The sequence below is a fragment of the Musca autumnalis genome, unplaced genomic scaffold (assembly GCF_047663935.1).
Source record: "Musca autumnalis isolate F117 unplaced genomic scaffold, ASM4766393v1 scaffold_5, whole genome shotgun sequence".
In the NCBI taxonomy this organism is placed as follows: Eukaryota; Metazoa; Arthropoda; class Insecta; order Diptera; family Muscidae; genus Musca; species Musca autumnalis.
This window is the reverse complement of record NW_027412088.1, coordinates 142,493,888-142,513,011: the sequence shown is the minus strand read 5'-3', so window position 1 is coordinate 142,513,011 and position 19,124 is coordinate 142,493,888. Positions and strand designations below refer to the sequence as shown.

Sequence of the window (19,124 nt, the reverse complement as noted above, 5' to 3'; positions counted from 1 at the left end):
ACCCTACGAACAGCATAGATATCGTAATGTCTGTGGATAATTATACGATCTTGAAGTTGGGTCCTTTCGTGCACTTCTTCCATCTAAAGAATATGAAAATATGAATTTACCGCCACACTGTTCATCACTTGGCTGACATGCGGTTCCCCCGAACATATTGGTATATGACGTCCTGATTCCAACCATTAACTACAATTAGATATTGGCATCTACAAGTCATCCGCTCAAACCTCTGTTATTTGCGACAAGATCTGAAGTAGAAACAGTGTCCTCAAGCCTCTGTCCGACAGCACCTGCGTTCAGGAGAGATTGTCATGATCGAAAGACAGAGGTCCAAAGGGGTCTTATGGGTCGCCATCGTAGTTTTTCCAAACATAAATAATACATCCTTTTGCTTTTGACCTCCTGGCAATACACAATATAAAATTACAGCAATCTCGGTCAAAAACAATCCTCGAAATACATAAAATTGGGCAAGACCGGATAGACTAAAGCAGGATATATATGGACAGTTTGTTAACGGGTAAGTTTTCTATCCTCTGGGAACACAAAAATTTAATTAACGACCAATTCGGTAGAAAAATGTGACTAAAATCTTCAAAAACCTTCAATGGTGGTTACGCTTATATGGGGGCTATACCAAAACGTAAACCTATACTGTATGATTTTTTTGCAAGGGATGTTTTTACCTGTATAAATGTTTTGTACCTTGTGGGCTTATACAGACAAATTTCTGGTGCAATGTTGTATGCCCCCAACGAAGGCTAACTACCAAATTTATACCATATCGGTGGGATATTCAAGCCACAACCTTCAAAATAGAGAAAATAGGGAGGCTATATGAAAACGTGGACCGTTATGTATCGTTACGTAAAGCTATTTTAAAGGGTTTTTTTATGATTTTATGTATGAGGGGCACTAAATACCTTCTGGCCTAGGCAACACGCAGTGTCGCCAGACGTCATTTGACATAAGCATACTCAGGACAGTGTTATTGAGGCTATTAGCATAATTTTTAAAAATTTGGATTTTGGAAATCCTTTTTGTGGAAGAACTTCCATGCAAAAAGTGCGAATATGTGGAATAGATATATACAGTGTTTGGAAGATATAAACAGTTCGACCCGAACGTAACGCCGTTTATTCTTTAAAGTACATATGGTAAATTTCAAATTTCTTTTGCAATTCCATTGGAAGAAATTTTAAAAATTTTTTTGCGAGCACATCCGCATTTTTTGGAACATAGATAAAGAAAAAAAGTCGTGGTTTCAAACCTATTCGCTTTCACAAAATTGGATGCTTCGCTCCAAAGTTATGGGGGGGTTTATTCCATTATAAAGAACAAATATTTAAACATTCCATTTTTGCTGTAATACAAATAGTATATATAAAGCGTTAACAGCATTTAATATCTATCCGTAGATGCCTAAATATTTACTAAATTTATTTCTTTTTTTGACGGAGAAAAATCTTGGAGTAAATTTAATTTATTCTAATTTAGAGTCCAAATAAAACTCGAAAAAAATAAATTAAAAATACGTACAGATTCTAGACAACGCGTAGAAAAATATGAGACCAACATTTTAACGATAGGATTTATAACTGCCATATTACAGCAACAACAAAAGGCGAAAACTTATTGTTGGAATATTGTTTCAAAAATATATTTTTTGTTTAATACGAAAAATAGAAAAAACATTTTTGGGCGTTATTCTACTATTTCCCTAAATTTCGATGCAAGGACTGACTGACTTCGCTGAAACTTCTTCAGGGAAAATGCGATGACAAACCCGAAAGTGTATTTGCTTACTTTGATAAACAATAGGGTAATGAAATAGAAAGTAATATTGAAATTACAACAAAAAAAAACATAAAAGTTAAAAAACGTATAATTCGCGAATTCGTTAAAATTAGTTAAGGCGCATGCGCTTTTCAGATACAGCGAGTGCATCTCTATCAATATGTAACGATTTTTCCATTTTTCATTCAGCGGCCAAAGTATGCCGTCAACTGCATCTTACTGTTCAAAAAACCTTAATGTGCGTAAAAATTGCGCGATGTACATAAGATTATAAGCCGCATCCGATTTCAGTGACCGCCTATAAAAAACGTCATTATAACAAATTTTAAACAAATTCGTCAAGAACCGCGGATGTGCTACCAAATTCTATTTTAGACGAAATACGAATATTACTCCAGAATCTCGGTAATTTATGCCACACGGTTTTAGAAAATTATATAATCGCAGAATTTCCTACTTTCAAGGTATCTATAACCGCCGTTTTAGTGGATGGATTTGAAAGCGGGAGGGTTCGTTAGATCCGGCGCGTAAAAAAACTAAAATCACGCGGGGTTCAAGGGTACCTGAGTTACAGTTGTAAATTTTGTAGCCAAAAAATAGGTTTTTAAAGAAAATGTACGCACCAAAATTTCGACTTTGGAATCCTATTACTAGGGAACTGTATGAATCACACTCATGAGATATACATAAAACGACGTGGAATCACGAGTTCTACAATCCAATAAATAGTTTGTAATTATCTGGTTGCGCCCTCCAATTATAAGAAAAATTCAAAAAAACCATATTTCAAAACTTCAAAATTTCAGCATCGATTTTAGGGGGATGCAGTGTATATATCGAAATGTCATACATTAGAACCATGTTGCCCGAGGGGTATTGTTCAATTCTTTCTTTGATCTCAGGTCTGAATTTTCCGTGGTTTGACCAGAAATCAAGAAAGAACACAAAAAAACTTGTAAACTTCAACACATTTTTACCCATTTTTTATACCCTCAGCCTTTAGGCTATAGAGGGTATTTACACTTTGATACGACCAAAAATGTGCCTCATAGAAATAATGGTTTTAGACCCCAAGTATGTTTGTACGATATCCGTTTCAGACAATTTTGAGTAGATCTAGCAATGTCCGTCCGTCTGTCTGTCTGTCTGTCGGTCTGTCTGGCTGGCTGGTGCGCACGATAACTCTCGAACGGATCAATCGATTCGGTTCAAATTTTGGGTATCGAAATATTTTGTCCAGATTCGATTTAAGTTCGAAGATGGGCCATATAGGTCCACTCCTTCAGGTACCTCCCCCACAAATGTTCAAAAATTGTCGCAAAACTTGTGCGCGCGATAACTCTTGTAGGGAATAACCCATTTGGTCCATACTTTGCACATCGTGTAATTTCTACCAAACTTAGATGAGGTTCTAATATGGACTCAATCGGTCCACTCCTTCGGGTACCTCCCACACAAAATTTCGGAAAAGTTCAGTTTAGGACCTGGTCTCGAATCGCTTTGATTATTGTTTACGCAAGTTGTATTTGCTGTCCTCTATATGACGCTGTAAGTTTCATTAGGGGCAAGTCCATACTTCCTGAGAAAATAGCCTCAAAGTTACAAAAAACCCTCTGACACCGTGTGTAATGGTTGGAGCGCAATATAACTCTCGAACGGATCTGCCGATTCGGTCCAAAATTTGGCTTTCGTAATATTTTTTCCAAACTTAGTTCAAGTTCAAAGATGGATTATATCGGTCCACTCCTTCCGGTACCTCCCCCACAAAAGTTCGAAAATGTTCGGAAAATTTGTGCGTACGATAACTCTTGAAGGGAGCAACCGATTTGGTCCATACTTTGTACATTATGAAATTTCTACCAGACTTAGATGAGGTTCCAATATAGACTCAATCGGTAAACTGCTTCGAGTACCTCCTACACAAAATTTCGGAAAAGTTCAGTTTAGGACCTGCTCTCGAATCGCCTTGGTTTTTGTTGTAACATCTTGTATTCACTGTCCCCTATACGAAGGTACAAGTTTCCTCAGGGGCAAGTCCATACTTCCTGAAAAAATAGACTGAAAGTTGAAAAACAAACCCTATGACACCATGTTTATGGGTGGAAGCGCAAGATAATTCTCGAACGGAAATGCCGATTCCGGCCAAAATTTGGCCTTCGTAATATTGTTTCCAAACTTAGTTTAAGTTCGTAGATAAGCCATATCGGTCCACTCCTTCAGGTACCTACCCCACAAAAGTTCAAAAATATTCGGAAAAATTGTGCGCACGATAACTCTTAATGGGAGTGACCGATTTGGTCCATACTTTACACATTCTCATAATATCTACCAGATATAGATTAGGTTCGAATATGGACTATATTTGTCCACTCCATCCCGTACATCCCACACAAAATTTTGGATAAGTTCACTTTAAGACCTGCTATTGAATCACTTTGATTTTTGTTGAAGCAACTTACATTTGCTGCCTCAATTACGATGGTAAAAGTTGTTTCAGCGGCAAGTCCATACTTCTTGAGAAAACAGCCCGAAGCGTGTAAAAACCCCCTATGGCACCCCCATGGCCCTTTAAGTACTTTTTCCGCAAAATTTTTGAACTTTAATCCTAATCAACATTTTTGTCGGTTCATACGACCAAAATTTTGAAACCCCCTAATTACATAAGTTTTTTGTGAAAAAAGTGTTTCAATTTGCACAGGCTGAGGGTATATCTCTGTCGGCAAAGCCGACTGATACTTTTTTACTTGTTAATATTACCACCAACACAGCTTCCACATAAATTATTTGTTATGGTTCATTTAAGCGACCCCAGCTAAAACACTTCAATTAATATAAATATATTCATATTGTATAAAATGTATTGACAGTTCGCGTGAACCTCAACTTCAACGATTGTAAAACATTTTTGAATATTACCATACTCCGAATCCAACTCGTAGTACTGTTTGAAACTTTGCAAAAACATTTTAGCTAAATCCTGAAAAAATCGGTTGAGTCGAATGTTGAGTCCATCTGATACATCAATGGTTTCCAACAACCAATCACTTCTGTCAGCACAGCGGAGGCAAACTTATAAAAATTCATAACTTTTGATTTCTGAAAAACAAGAAAAAGTTACAGTCGGGTTTGCCTACAGAGATATACCCTCAGCCTGTGTGAGTTGAGACTTTTATATATAGACAGATCGAATACGGGATACATATCCAATTTTTGTTCTGTAAATTGTATACCCAGGAAGTTTCAGAATTTCGTCTCCTTTCTTGGACGTATAAACTTTCCGACAATAACTTCGAAATATTTGGGGTGTACAACTTCTCGATTGTTGGCGTTCTGATCAAAAATGTGACTTCGATGAAAGCGCAAAAGTTTTGAATTTTTGTACAGACGATACCTGAAAGAATCGACTGATATCGTCCATTTTGGAAGTGGGCCTAATTTTAATTTGGTCGGCGTAAGATTTAGAGCTTTTGGACCAATACTGATATAACCATTGACTCACCCACAAAAAATACAATATCGCTGTAAACAAGCCCTCAAGTGAATTGATCCATATTCGAAAGTACTCTAGGTCTCGAAAAAATCGAATTGGACTTTGCTCGCGATTTTAGGGAAACATTTTGAAGTCTGGCTGGGGAAGTGTCCAAAGGAAGTTCGAACAAAATATTGCGAGATCCAAATTTTGGACAAAATCTTTTGATCTGTTCGAGAGTTATAATGGGCTCGAGCCATACAGATTGACGGACGGACGAACTGGGATAAATCGACTCCAAATTGTAACGCGGGTTACATTTTTATCATTAGCCTAACAGCTGAGGGTACAATATCCTGGTGCTCTTGAACCAACGTTAAACCGGGAAGTTCTTGCGGATTCTGAAACAGCAATATTCATAGACGAGAAAAATCCAAAAACAAAAAAAAATGGCTGGAGGGATTTTTAAAAAAATCGCGGTCAAGTTCACATTTTCAGGTTTTCGCGACTTTGCTTGGAAACTGGAAACCTATCGAAATGGGGTTAAGGAAAATGTTGTAGCTTTGAAAATTGGTTCCTCGGTTGTACCATTTTTGAGATATATAAGTTTATGTTGGGAAATTGCTGTCATGGCATTGTTTTATAAGGAGACGATACGTAAGCTTCATTCGTTTAAAGTTGATTCAAGAGCACCGTTATATACAGTACAAATAACAGCAGATTTTAATACAATACCAAATAACCAAAGTCTGAGCATTAATTTCGTTTACGGTTGCTTTCAGCTACGAATTTGTTACTGATAGGAAAAAATTCAGATGGGCATGCTATTTATAGCAGATATCATCACTTTATGATGCACAACAATAAATTTTTCTACATTATTTTCTCCCACTATTTTAGCCGGGCCTCCCGTGCCCCCCCCCCCCCCCCGGACGTCCCTCCCAAATTACAAAGCTCTATCTGTATCTTGATTTCAACAGATGGACGGACAGACGGGCATGGTTATATCGACTTAGAATTTTACCCTGATCAAGAATATATATACTTTATAGGGTCTCCGACGAATATTTCGATGTGTTACAAACGGAATGACAAATTTAATTATAACCTCTTTATTATGGTGGAGGGTATAAAAAGGTAAATGAATTTCGTGGTTGGAAATCAATTCATAGATCGGCTTATTGGACAAATGTTTTGAATCGGAACTCTTAAATAAATAGTGCATACAAATATCGGTAATCTATCCAAAATTTTGTTATCGCCGATTTGATTGGACAAACTATACTGTGAGAGGGGTGAAATTAAGCCGAATCTGGTATTATTATGTTTTCCCATATACATACATATTCATTTATTAGTTCACTCTATCTTATTTTCTGTTATCAACTGACAAACATTTTCGAGTGTGCATATTTTTATTCGTTTGTATTATCCTGTAAATATTTTATATATAATTTCTATTTGCATGTTTTTAATGTTAAACAAAAATATTTTTGTACTAAACCAAATAACCATTTGAATAAATTGTTAGTAAACAAACAAACAACAACAATAATAAGGATTATACATATAACGAAAAAGGGGATTATTTGAAAGAAAAAAAACCCCAATTCGACATACACATTGAATTGTTTTAATTGTTAAACATTGCAAATGGTATTTTCTGTTCAACAATTTTTAATTAGAAAATTTCAAGTGTCTTAAGAACATGTCAACAAGATTTTGTAAAAACATACATAAAAGAACACACACACATTGATTACATACAAACAAAAATTATACACAAACATGTAAAAGTTCATTGATAATTTTTAAAGATTTAGTTATTAGAATTTTTTAAAGAAAAGATTTCATTGTCCGCTTTAATGGTAAAGGCTTTTAAATTTATATACAATTTCGGAAACAGTGAATACTGTGATGAGGGGACAATGATTGGCGGCATAAATTGCACTTCCAATCTTTTCAGAATATTTACATGAGGAAACAATGAGACTTCGTTGATAAAAATTCTCAACGTCCTAAGATATTCTCTTCTTTTATGCGTTCAATGTTGAGTGTTTTTACTGTAAATGTTTCTTTCTTTCTTTAGTTGTTGGTTGGTATTTGTATTTTCATATCATAAATATTGCAAACTGAATAAAGATATAAATTAAAATATATTTTCAATTATTTGTTGTTGTGAGACTTTGTTTTTCTTTTCTTATGCTTGAAAGTAGAATTTTTATTATGAATGTTTTACAAGAAAATTAAATTATTATTTGTAATTAAGATTTTTATGTTCTTTAAATTGCAAAAAAGAAACAGAACATGCATTTTTAATAATCTTGTAAGGATTTTTTGTAAAACTTAATTTACAAAAGATATGCATAGCTTACAGAAGGCACCCAAAGAGGTTTGCTTATAAAAAGAAGGGACTAAAATCGTGGGATTTTCCCCGCGATTTTTTGCAATTAAGGACTTTTATGACTTTTATGGTATGTGGACATGTAGATCCATTATTTTTGATCATAAATTAATTGTTGTGTGTTTAACATAGACGGTATATTCAGAAAAAGAGAAATTTAGGTAAACGGATATCCGAAAATATGCTACATTTGGTCTATTCCAATTATATTACCGCTAAATCCGCCAGAGAAATCGCTAAAATCACCTCTCATGAGGTGAGAACTGTATAAAACATCATATACCCCACCGATAAAGACGTTGAATGGCAGGCCAAAAATAGTAACACCACGAATTGACACACGCAGAAAAATATATGTTAGAAATGTGTGTGGATCCAAACAAATATTTGTTTGGGACTGGCTGCAAATAAATACATATATGTAGGAAAAAATGTCCGTTCTGTTCTCATTAATTGAACTTAGGCGGAGAAGAAATGAATCGAATTTCAGTAGATCTAAGAAGATTCGCCCACAGCCATTTAAAGCTCTTGCAGAGTTGTAAGAAAGACAGATGCAATTTCAAGGATACCAAACAGCCTGTAAATTTATTCACTAGACTAGTACACCGGTAGAGAAAGTGGTCGATCGTTTCCGCCACTTCCTCGTCCTCGAAGACCCTACTATACTGAATGTTGCACTCCCATTTGCTTGTCATAGATTTTGTACGATGAAGCAGAGCGACGGTTTGACACAGAAATCCACTTATAGGTTACCCGTTCTTGCAGTGCCCTGGAAATCAATCGTACCGCAAGATGGAATATGTTGTTATTTTCATTCTGGTACCACCTCCGCAAAATCCAGTTCGAGGAAGTGGTTCGGGTTGAAGTTTTAATAGCTTGCTGTCGTTGTAATCATGGCTACAATAGTATAATTTTTTTGTTGGGGCAAGCCAACACTTTTTAAGATATGAGCCCCGAAATGTACCAGAACCTCTCCTTCGCAGCAAAAATCCTCATTACAAACCTCCTTTCCCACCCATTATTTTAACAAGGGCATGTCGCCCGAAATATCTGGATATTTTGTAACAACTGAAATAAGTTGATTCTGACTACTTATTTCAGTGGTTACAAAATAACCAGATATTTCGCGCGACATGCCCTTGTTAAAATAATGGGTGGGAAAAGAGGTTTGTAATGAGGATTTTTGCTGGGTTCATACACCTCTCGCACTTACTAGGCGTTTACACACAGACAGTATTGGCAAGACAATAACAAAGTTACAAACCATTTTCACCAATACATTCATACTTTTCTCTATACATCCCAATAGAAAATCAAATCGTTGATGACATTTTCGTCGACGATTCGTTGACGAAATCTATGAAATTGTCATGTACGACAACTTGCATGACCATGTCTTGCATTTTGTCTTGGCAACAAACTCAAAAAAATTCTCAAAAAAGCGAGCTTTGAAATAATTGTACATATATTTATGAAGATATTAAATTTTCTATTTGTAATAAATTTAAGATTGTGAAATCATAAAATTTGGAAGCCGCGTCACGATGTATACAATTATTATTTATGCAAAGTGCATTAACTAAATGCGGTAAGTAAGAATAAGTAGATTAAAATTCATAAAAACTAATTGTGTTTGTTCTTTAAATGCGTGTATTTAGGTTGAAAGCATGGCGAACTTTGAAAATCGCGATATGAAGCACATGGTATATGGTAAGATTTTCGAATATATTAGTGGTTATTTTCAACAGTCATTTATAATCTCTTTTTTGCAGAATCCACAAGGTGAAGGAGATCGCCCCTTTAGTTGACTGGGGAAAGAAATAAGGCGTGGTAAAGCTGGAAGAAAGTGGTGACATGCAGAACATCCGGGAATTAAGTATAATTAATTTAAGATAAAATTTGTAGACATAATGTATTTTATAATTTAATAAAAAATTGCACAAGGCAACAAAATGAACTTGTCTTTAGTAGGGTCGTTAATGATAAATAGCAAGACAATGTCTGCAAAGCAGTCGTCAACGAAATAACGGGTTTTTTGTCTTCCAAGTCGTCATCGACGACAGCTTCGCTTACCTTGCCGCCCATGTTGTCGTGCATGAATACTGGGACACTTGTGTGAAAAAGTCGTCAACGATTCCAAAGGGCTGTCTGCAAAGGGTCGTGAACGAATTGGAAATGTCCTGCACGATTCATCAATGTTGTCTTAAAGACACTTTCTATTGGGATATTTAAAAATTTATAAATGTATTTGTGAAAAAGGTGTGTATTTTTGCTATTGTCTTGCCAATACTGGCATTTGTAAACGCCGGGTTAAAATTTTAATAGTCATCGTTACAACTCTATAATGGTCCGAATTTTCCAAAAATCCTGCCCAAATGGCATTCTTGCAATATTACTAGGCGTTTACACACAGACAGTATTGGCAAGACAATAGCAAAGTTACAAACCATTTTCACAAATACATTCATACTTTTCTCTATGCATATTTAAAAATTTATAAATGTATTTGTGAAAAAGGTTTGTATTTTTGCTATTGTCTTGCCAATACTGGCATTTGTAAGCGCAGGGTTAGAAGTATTTCTTTTCTTTTTGATGTATACTATATTGATTGGGTCAGTCAGTGGACCTCTACATAAGAAATATACACTGCCGCTCACTTGAATAGAACCCCCAACAAAAATTTTGTCAACCTCATTTTTTCCTGATTTATTCAGGATATGAAGTGTTGAAATATTATTATATTTTATTATATGTGTTTTGAGTAAACTTAGCTATTCATTCGTATTCAAATCCAATTTATAAAAGAATTATACAACGAAAGCAAAGTAAAGTCAAAAATTGAAGTATAAAAATTTGGCTCATTTGTAGAGATGGACAGTGGGTAAATACCCAATGGGTAAATACTCGCTAAATTGGGTAAATACCGGGTAAATAATACCCATTTGTGGGTATTAATTTGGGTATTTACTATATTGAATCGCTAATACAACATCTTAGACCCTATTTCTGGGTTTAAGTTATGAAATCGATTCAAAATGGATAGTTTTACAATACTTTAAACAAGTGGGTAAATACTTGGGTAAATACCCGAGTATTTACCCAAGTGTTGGGTAAAAACTCATTAACTGCCGAACCACTTGACGTAGGCTGACAAAACTTGGCATAAATCTTACTTATGTCAAAAAAACTTTTGGTACTGAACATGGGGTCTCTGGGTCCATGTTTTGATATAGCCCCCATATAACTGTACCTCCCAATTTAAGGTAATTTTTGTCTATTAGCCACATTTTACAATAATATTGGCTGTAGCTTGGCACAGTGAGTTCTCAATGTGTAGAAAATATCCTTGCTAAAATTTGTCAACATAGGTCCACGTTTTCAAATAGCCCCCATACAAGGGTACCCCGATTTCGAGTATTTACCCAAATGTTGGGTAAAAACTCTTAAACTGCAGAACCACTTGACGTAGGCTGACAAAACTTGGCATAAACCTTTCTTATGTCAAAAGAACTTCTGGGACTGAACATGGGGTCTCTGGGTCCATGTTTTGATATAGCCCCCCATATAGCCGTACCTCCCGATTTAAGGTATTCTTCATCTATTAGCCACATTTTACAACAAAATTGGCTGTAACTTTGCACAGTGAGTCATCAAGGAGTATAATATATCCTTGCACATATTTGTCAACGTAGGTCCACGTTTTCCTGTAGCCCCCATATAAGGGTACCCCGATTTCGAGTATTTACCCAAAAGTGGGTAAAAACTCATTAACTGCCGAACCACTTGACGTTGGCTGACAAAATTTGGCTCAAAACTTTCTTATATTAATAGTCTTAAAGGTATTAAAAATGGAGTCCCTGGGTCCACTTTTTGATATAGCCCCACCTCCCGATTTCAGAAACCCATATTGGGGCTACAAGAAAACAAGAATATTTTATACATATTGGGAACTCACTGTACCAAATTACAGTCAGTATGATTGTAAAATGTGGCTAATAGTTAAAAATACCTGGAGACCCAGGGACTCCATTTTCAATAGATTTATTACTATTGATATAAGAAAGTTGTGAGCCAAATTTTGTCAGCCAACGTCAAGTGGTTCGACAGTTAATGAGTTTTTACCCACTTTTGGGTAAATACTCGAAATCGGGGTACCCTTATATGGGGGCTACAGGAAAACGTGGACCTACGTTGACAAATATGTGCAAGGATATATTATACTCCTTGAGGACTCACTGTGCCAAATTACAGCCAATTTTGTTGTAAAATGTGGCTAATAGATGAAGAATACCTTAAATCGGGAGGTACGGCTATATGGGGGCTATATTAAAACATGGACCTAGAGACCCCATTTTCAATACTAGATATTCTCTTAATATAAGTAAGATTTGAGCCAAATTTCGTCAGTCTACGTCAAGTGGTTCGGCAGTTAAAGAGTTTTTACCCAAAATTTGGGTAAATACTCGAAACTCGATATTGACAAATTTTTGCAAGGATATTTTCTACACATTGAGAACTCACTGTGCCAAGCTACAGCCAATATTATTGTAAAATGTGGCTAATAGACAAAAAATACCTTAAATCGGGAGGTACGGTTATATGGGGGCTATATCAAAACATGGACCCAGAGACCCCATGTCGTCCGCATTTAGGGTGAAAGGAATTTACGCCCAAGTCCTCCATAAATTAGATTTGAATACGAATGAATAGCTAAGTTTACTCAACACATTCAAGTGAGCGGCAGTGTATGTGTAGTAAAGTCATAGGCTGAGGGTATTTATTTTCCAGCATAGGTTTGCAAATAACCGTTGGCAAAAACACCTTCAGCCATTCGGACTAGAAGGTATCACATCATAGATATTATAGAATTGGTCTGTATTCATTGATGAGAGTGATAGTTACTTCATCAGATGATTCTCTACAAAAATATATAATCGCAAGTTTTTGCTGGAAGCAGTTTGTCCTGCAAAAATTTACCTGTTTTTCCTAAAACACTTTTGAAGTGTTTTTTTTTTAACACATAACACCCAATAACTTTTGCCAACAATTGTTAACAAATACCGAATTTTCAAACCCAACTTTTAGCCCAGAACACAATAAAATCAGAGACATTACTCACCTTTATTTCTGCGTGTGGAATTTGCTGCTGATGCTGCTGCCTCATAGGCGTCTTTATCTGTTATTTCCTCTTTTATAATTGTTTTACCGTCGAGAGCCATCTGCAAAACAAGAAGCCAAACAAATACCAATTATTATTATTATTGTTAGGCACATGGAGCCTTTGCAACCTTCGTGCGGAACAGCAACTTAATATTAACATTATTAATAACAACAACAATCATGAAAAAATAATAACAAACAAAGGAGCCATGATATTCAATCAGCAAGTGATGAATTTCTCACATTATTAAAACTCACACACAAGGACACACGTGGTGGCCCAGATGCATGGATAGCTATTGCTGCTGCTGCCTCCGATGTTTTTGTTGTTCTTTAGCCTTTACAAAATCATTTAAATTTATTTATATCCGGAATTAGTGTCTGACATGCAAACCCTACCAAAAATCAATCTGTCCACAGACAAAATGTTCTCAGGCAACAAATCTATCCACAACAAAACATACATTTATACGAACATTACAATTTTTCCAAACTCTACAATTTGTCGATATTATCAGCAAAAGCAAAACGGACATGAAAAAATAAACATGTTGATGTCGTTCCTAATAATGTTGGCGGAAAGAGCAGAAATTGTTGTCGTACACGGTTTGGTTTGGCTTGCATGTGAAAAAGTTGTCAAAAGAGTAAATTAAATGTGGGAATTGAACGAACAACACCCCCAAATAACGTTTAGGCTGCTGCTGTTGCTCCCAAGCAAAAAGGGGATACCCATGGCAATAACCACCAATAAACAGTCGTGGTAACAGCTGTTAAAAATCCCTTTACAAATGGAGTAAATGGCTAAATATTGATGTGATGTCTGTGCATGTGTGTTTTGTATGTCTGATTACCCGGACACAAAGTTCTGAGTTCTTCTGAATTATTCGCATAGTTAAAGCCATAAATTCAAACCGACTAATCAAATCGGCAACACTTGCTACCACACGCGGTTTGCACGATATGCCACCATCATCACCACTAACTGCCAGCCAGCCGTACTGCTTGCCAGCCTGCCTGCCTGATTGAAGGCAATAAATGCAATACGCTGCTATTGTTTTGTGTAAATGAGGAGGTGGGGGAGGCGTAGGGCTTAACAATCATTTACAACTCCATTAATACAAACACACACAAACACAACGAAATAAACAAAGAACAAATGCTACAACAAAATTCTTCGATAAAATGCAATGAGGCAATTTGCAGCAAGAAGCAGAAGCAGCAGATGTTGAAGTTTGCCGAACAGGAACTTTGATTAAAAAAAAAACAAAATTGGAACTTTTAGCTGATTTTATTGAAAGATTTGTTTGTAATACACTCGAAAAATATACAAACAAACCAAAAAAGGATCATTCGTCTAAATATCCTCAGCCTTTCGCAGTACCGAAGAACCAATAACAGGGGTGATGGACCTAAAAGACCTAACACAGACAGAGGTCTCTAATTTTAAAAATATACGGCATTTTCGTACTTGGCAAAAGATGATTTGGAAGTTTCCGGCGTAATTTTTTAAGCGATTGTGAGGGTAGGTATTATAAACAGTGGAACAAATTATACGACTGACAGCACCAATCAACACAGTCAACACATCAACAGAAAACATAATTTTTCTTATATTGCAAGACTACCACTTGGTCGGTTTTTGGAGGATTCTAGCTATTATCGAGATAAGTATGAACAAAATTATAGCGTTGTAAGAAACAGCACACTACTAAAAACTTTAGTGCGAGAGATGTATGAGGTGGCCCTTAATATTGGGACATTTCGGGCCCATTAATCAGGCTGTATTTATTGGCTTCCCCTAGCAACAGGAAAATTTTAATGCTATAGTTATGATCACCACGACTACCCACCTTCGGTCAAATGTAAACGATCATCGAACAGCCACTACACTTAAACGTATCGCGCAGTACATGCGTGGGGTATCGTGCTGGCAATTCTGTCTTCAGCGCCCTTTATTGGGCTAAAACTACTCGTACTTGTTTGGAAGTTGGCGTTCTTCTAATGCGATGGATAAGGGTCTCCGAGTACGCGACTCACAATATACATTTGAGCTGCCTATCCAACTGAATCAGTGGTCCTATCCAAGATTGCCTGATAGGCTCGTTGGTTCCCTTTTGTACCTGATGGAGGTTCTTGTTTGAACCTCTTTCTAGATCATGAAGATCTGTCCTGACGTGTCTGGGTGGGGGAAGCCGGTCCATAAGATTGTGGTAACATTTTCGCAGCCTCATGAAAATAGTACACATGGTGCCAAGAGTAGGCAACCTATTGCACCCTTCAGTGCATCATTCTGGTAGGTTTGACTATTCTTCCACTGTATAGCGTTAAAATTTCAATACTATACGGGTGCCATATAGCTTACCGCTTTATAAGAGCTGGAAAATGATTTGTTTGACAGTACTCCAAGTGCTAGCGGTCACCGACTGAACATTCTTCCTACTTTGATTTTGTCCCAAATAGCTGTGGCTTGTGCGGTATACTTAAATATTCTACCGAACGCTACACCCAATATATTGAGGTAGTTTATGGTGGGATTTGGGACACCATCGACTAATATATATTTAGGGGGAGCCAGCAGGTGCAGATGGTGAACAGTGTGGCAGTGGATTTAGCGCCGGATATTTTCATATCCATCGTAGGAAAGAACTGCACTAAGTCAGTTATGTAGACATTTAACCTTTCACATATGTTATTGACGATAGGATCCGACGTCAATGGTAATGCAGTCTGTATGCCCGGTTTCGATTCGCAGTCCTGGCAAGATCAAATATTCAACCGTGGCAAAAATACCCCTCAGCATAATGTTGTCGATATTTCCTGAGTTTTTTCAGACATGTAGGAATCCTTTAACTGCGGTTTCTTAAGACACGCCGTTCAGACTCGGCGATAAATAGTAGGGCCCATATCATTGAGCTAAAATGAACCAGCGTGAACTCAATGGCATGAGAGAAGTCTCCCTTGTCCTTTCTGGACTTATTTTATTTTGTGGAACTATTATATACAGTTCTGGAGATGTCATCCGGCCAAGGGGAATTTTTTGTTTCACTCCAGGGGTCTTGAATTCTACGGTCTCTGCATTCTACGAACGACTGGCAACCACAAGTATTGCTGATTATCCAACGTTTCGAAAAACAAAGCTGGAGGTATGTTTTCTCTTCGAACAGCTTAACATGGTTGACGACATCGAAGGCACTGCTCAGGAGGTACCATAACTGTTCACACGGCCTGCTGTGGTACAGTCCTATATCGATATGTGTGGATATGGTGTGTCATGCTGTTGTGGTACATTGCATTTTCCGGAATCCATTCTGATGTTGGGCACCTGGGAAGCAGCTTCTCATAACGGGGAGGAGTAGTGCCTCTAGAATCATTGCTACTCGCGACACGTGGGAAATCGGTCTGCACATATTTAACTGTCTGCAGTAACGGGTCCACCCAACTAACTTACCAGGCTTCTGGTACAATATTGTAAGTATTGCCATTCGGATTCCGTGTGAGCCAAACGCTTTGGAAGATTTCCCGATTCGGATGACATCTGCAACTTTGCCCTTAGTAAATTGTGGTGGCAGTTTCTCTGCTGAGAGGGCTCTTATAGGGCGAAACACTCTCCTCTTTGATCTATCACTCTCGCGACGCTCTAAAAATTACCGGTTAATATAACTATCTCTTCGGATCTGTCGCTGTAACGCTTTGTATCATCCTTCCTTCCCGGATTCGAGAGTAATTTAATCCACAATTTACTCAATACTGCACCAATGTTGTACTGATACGATTGCCAATTAGTCTGTTGACTTCAAGAGTAAGACCCTTACTCTTGCTAGTCCCGTTACCTCTGCAAATTCGACTAATTTCGGGCATTCGACCAGCAGAAGGTATATATCGAGCGACTGCAGGTATGATATTGTCCATGAAAATTATCTCTGTTATGGTTCAGAAAAGTACGGCTGTCAGAAGTTATGAAGTGGGGCGGTCTGTTAACGGAGTCGATGGTGGTCTGATGGTCTGAGACAAGGGAAACAGCGGGTTGCCAGGACACGCCATTTATCAGGCCGTGTGCCACAATAGTGATGTCTGGCGAGCTTCTTGTCTTATCCTCATAGGAGCATCTTCGTTTACCGTACAAAATGTGGAGCTATCAATTTGCTCAGTATTCAGAAAAGTACAGCGGTCAGATGTTATAAAGTCGGGCGGTCTGTTGACGGAGTCGATGATAGGAAGATGGTCTGAGACATGGAAAACGGCGGCTTACCAGGACATGTCATTTACCAAGCAGTGTGCCACAAAAGTGATGTCTGGCCAGCTTCTTCTCTTATCATCATAGGAACGAACTCTTCGTTTACCGTGCAAAATGTGGAGCTATCAATTTAGTCAGTCAGCGCTGTACTGCTCTGTTCATTGCCTATGACGAAATGTTAAAGCTCATGGTGAGCATTAAAATATCCTAGCATCAGACGGTTATATAATGCAGAGCACAATTATGGATACCTCGAAGGTTCCAGACTTTACCGCCGCCACCATACATTCCATGTATTGGTCACTAGGGTCAAGCTCAATCGAGATAGAACTGTACTGGACTCGCAAGTCCTCCTCATCTTATCCACTCTTTCGTAAAACGTTGTAACCATAGCAACATTGCAGGGTACAGGTGAAAATGAGCTGGGTTTCTTGAATCGCGGCGACCACAATGTTTCTCCGACTCATAGTGTCCACAATTTCGGTGATTGTGGATACCATTGCAATTGAATTGCAGGAACGATGCATTTCTGGGTCGCTGAACAACAACATGTGGTAGTTGTAGATGGAAGACTGGGAGATGTTCTGGCGCAGCAAGCAACATAACTCCTCTCGCGGTTAAGACCAAAGTCGCTTCGGAAGTGCACGCATTCCCTACATCCATAACTTGGATGGATGCGGATCTTGGAAACGGAAAAAAACGGAACGGTCGGTGTTCTTCTTTATCCAGGCAAGGACCAAAACGAGGTCGAAGCAGGCATTCTGATGGTGAAAAACACGAACTCCACACAACACATAATTTTTAAGGTGACGGCCCTTGGTCGAATATTCCTTGCCGACCTACGGTCTGAATTTAAGTCTTATAAACAAAAGGCACAGACTGTTTGGTATCGATAAGATTAAGTCTCTTTCTTACTTCTTTTCCAGAGGGAAATATAGAGACTAGAAACACAGGGCCGAATTATACTCTCCATTTTCCTTCTCTACATTCCTCTTATCTCCTTTTAGGATCAACACTATGAATGGACCCCTTTTCATCGAGTAAAGCAGCTGTCTACAACCATACCAGCTGTACATCCTTTAACCTAACCTAGCTTAGTGGAAAGCAGTAGTCATGTAGGAAATACAATGCATTGGCGTGAACGCCCTGACCACGCAAATAGGTGTGATGTTTTATGTTTTTTTTGTTTACAACAATCATAAACATGGGCTTGGCTATTGATTTCAGTTTAGTCAAAACCTAGAACATTTCAGCTTAAGTTACATCCTTTAAGCTCCACTTCGTGTTATCTGTCCATAACTGTTGCTTTCGAGAGAACAAATATTCAAATATTATTGAATATGGGAAAATATTTCATATTAAAATAATTTAAAATCCAGAATTTTTTCCAAAATAACAAAACATTTTTCTATCATTTCAATTAAAAAATAAATGCTACTGCTGCTGTTTCTGGTATTTGCCTTTATGTGGCGGCGGGGCTTCATCGTTTTTTAATTAACTTCCTACATTTAAGTGTTTCTAAAACAAACAATGAATGAATGAGAATTTGTTGTTCTAAAACAAAACAACAGAAAAAACCATTCACTTTTCAATACGAAATGCCTGGGTCGGTCATAGTTGATGATGATGGTTGATGGTGGCGCAGGGGTGATGGTGTGAATGTTTTATTCGTTTCAATTGTGGCGCGGTGTCTGGTCTTTGTTAGTTGTACTTCTGTTATTTTTGCCATTTTTATTATTGTTGCTATTTTCATATCTGTTTGAACAAAAAATAGCTGGTACGTTTATCATTGAATAAATTTTTCAAAAAATTTCTCTGGAGATGAAACAGTTCTTCTTCACTTAAAACAAATTCAAATTCAGCTGCTTGCGGTTGGTTATTGTTGTCGCAGCATGTGCTTCATCTATAATATTTGTTGTATTTGTTTTCAAAACATTTGGTCTATATCATTGATGATATAAAGGAGGATTCTTCATCACAACAGCAGCAGTCGCAACAGCCCCCCATCAATTGTGAATTGTTTTAGAATTTCCGTGCTCTAATAGTTAGAGCTATGC

At 37.3% G+C, this 19,124-nt stretch overlaps 1 protein-coding gene and 1 long non-coding RNA gene across 3 annotated transcripts in view; one reads left to right on the top strand and one right to left on the bottom strand.

Moving 5' to 3' along the window:
- Positions 1 to 19,124, bottom strand: part of nvy (CBFA2/RUNX1 partner transcriptional co-repressor nervy) — a 207,705-nt gene that overhangs the window by 28,897 nt on the left and 159,684 nt on the right. Inside the window, exons 1-2 of one of the 2 annotated variants that reach the window (XM_073957811.1) lie at positions 13,092 to 13,813; positions 12,793 to 12,892 (exon numbers count right to left, since the gene is read on the bottom strand). In XM_073957811.1, the coding sequence (XP_073813912.1) occupies positions 12,793 to 12,892 (100 nt within the window). In that variant the 5' untranslated portion in view covers positions 13,092 to 13,813. Of the gene's footprint in view, positions 1 to 12,792; positions 12,893 to 13,091; positions 13,814 to 19,124 lie in introns of those variants that run through there. The other variant, XM_073957809.1, reaches the window with a different exon arrangement.
- On the top strand, positions 8,976 to 9,603 carry LOC141387717 (uncharacterized). Its single transcript, XR_012408601.1, has 3 exons — positions 8,976 to 9,261; positions 9,332 to 9,383; positions 9,446 to 9,603. It is a non-coding gene; the product is annotated as an uncharacterized lncRNA (long non-coding RNA).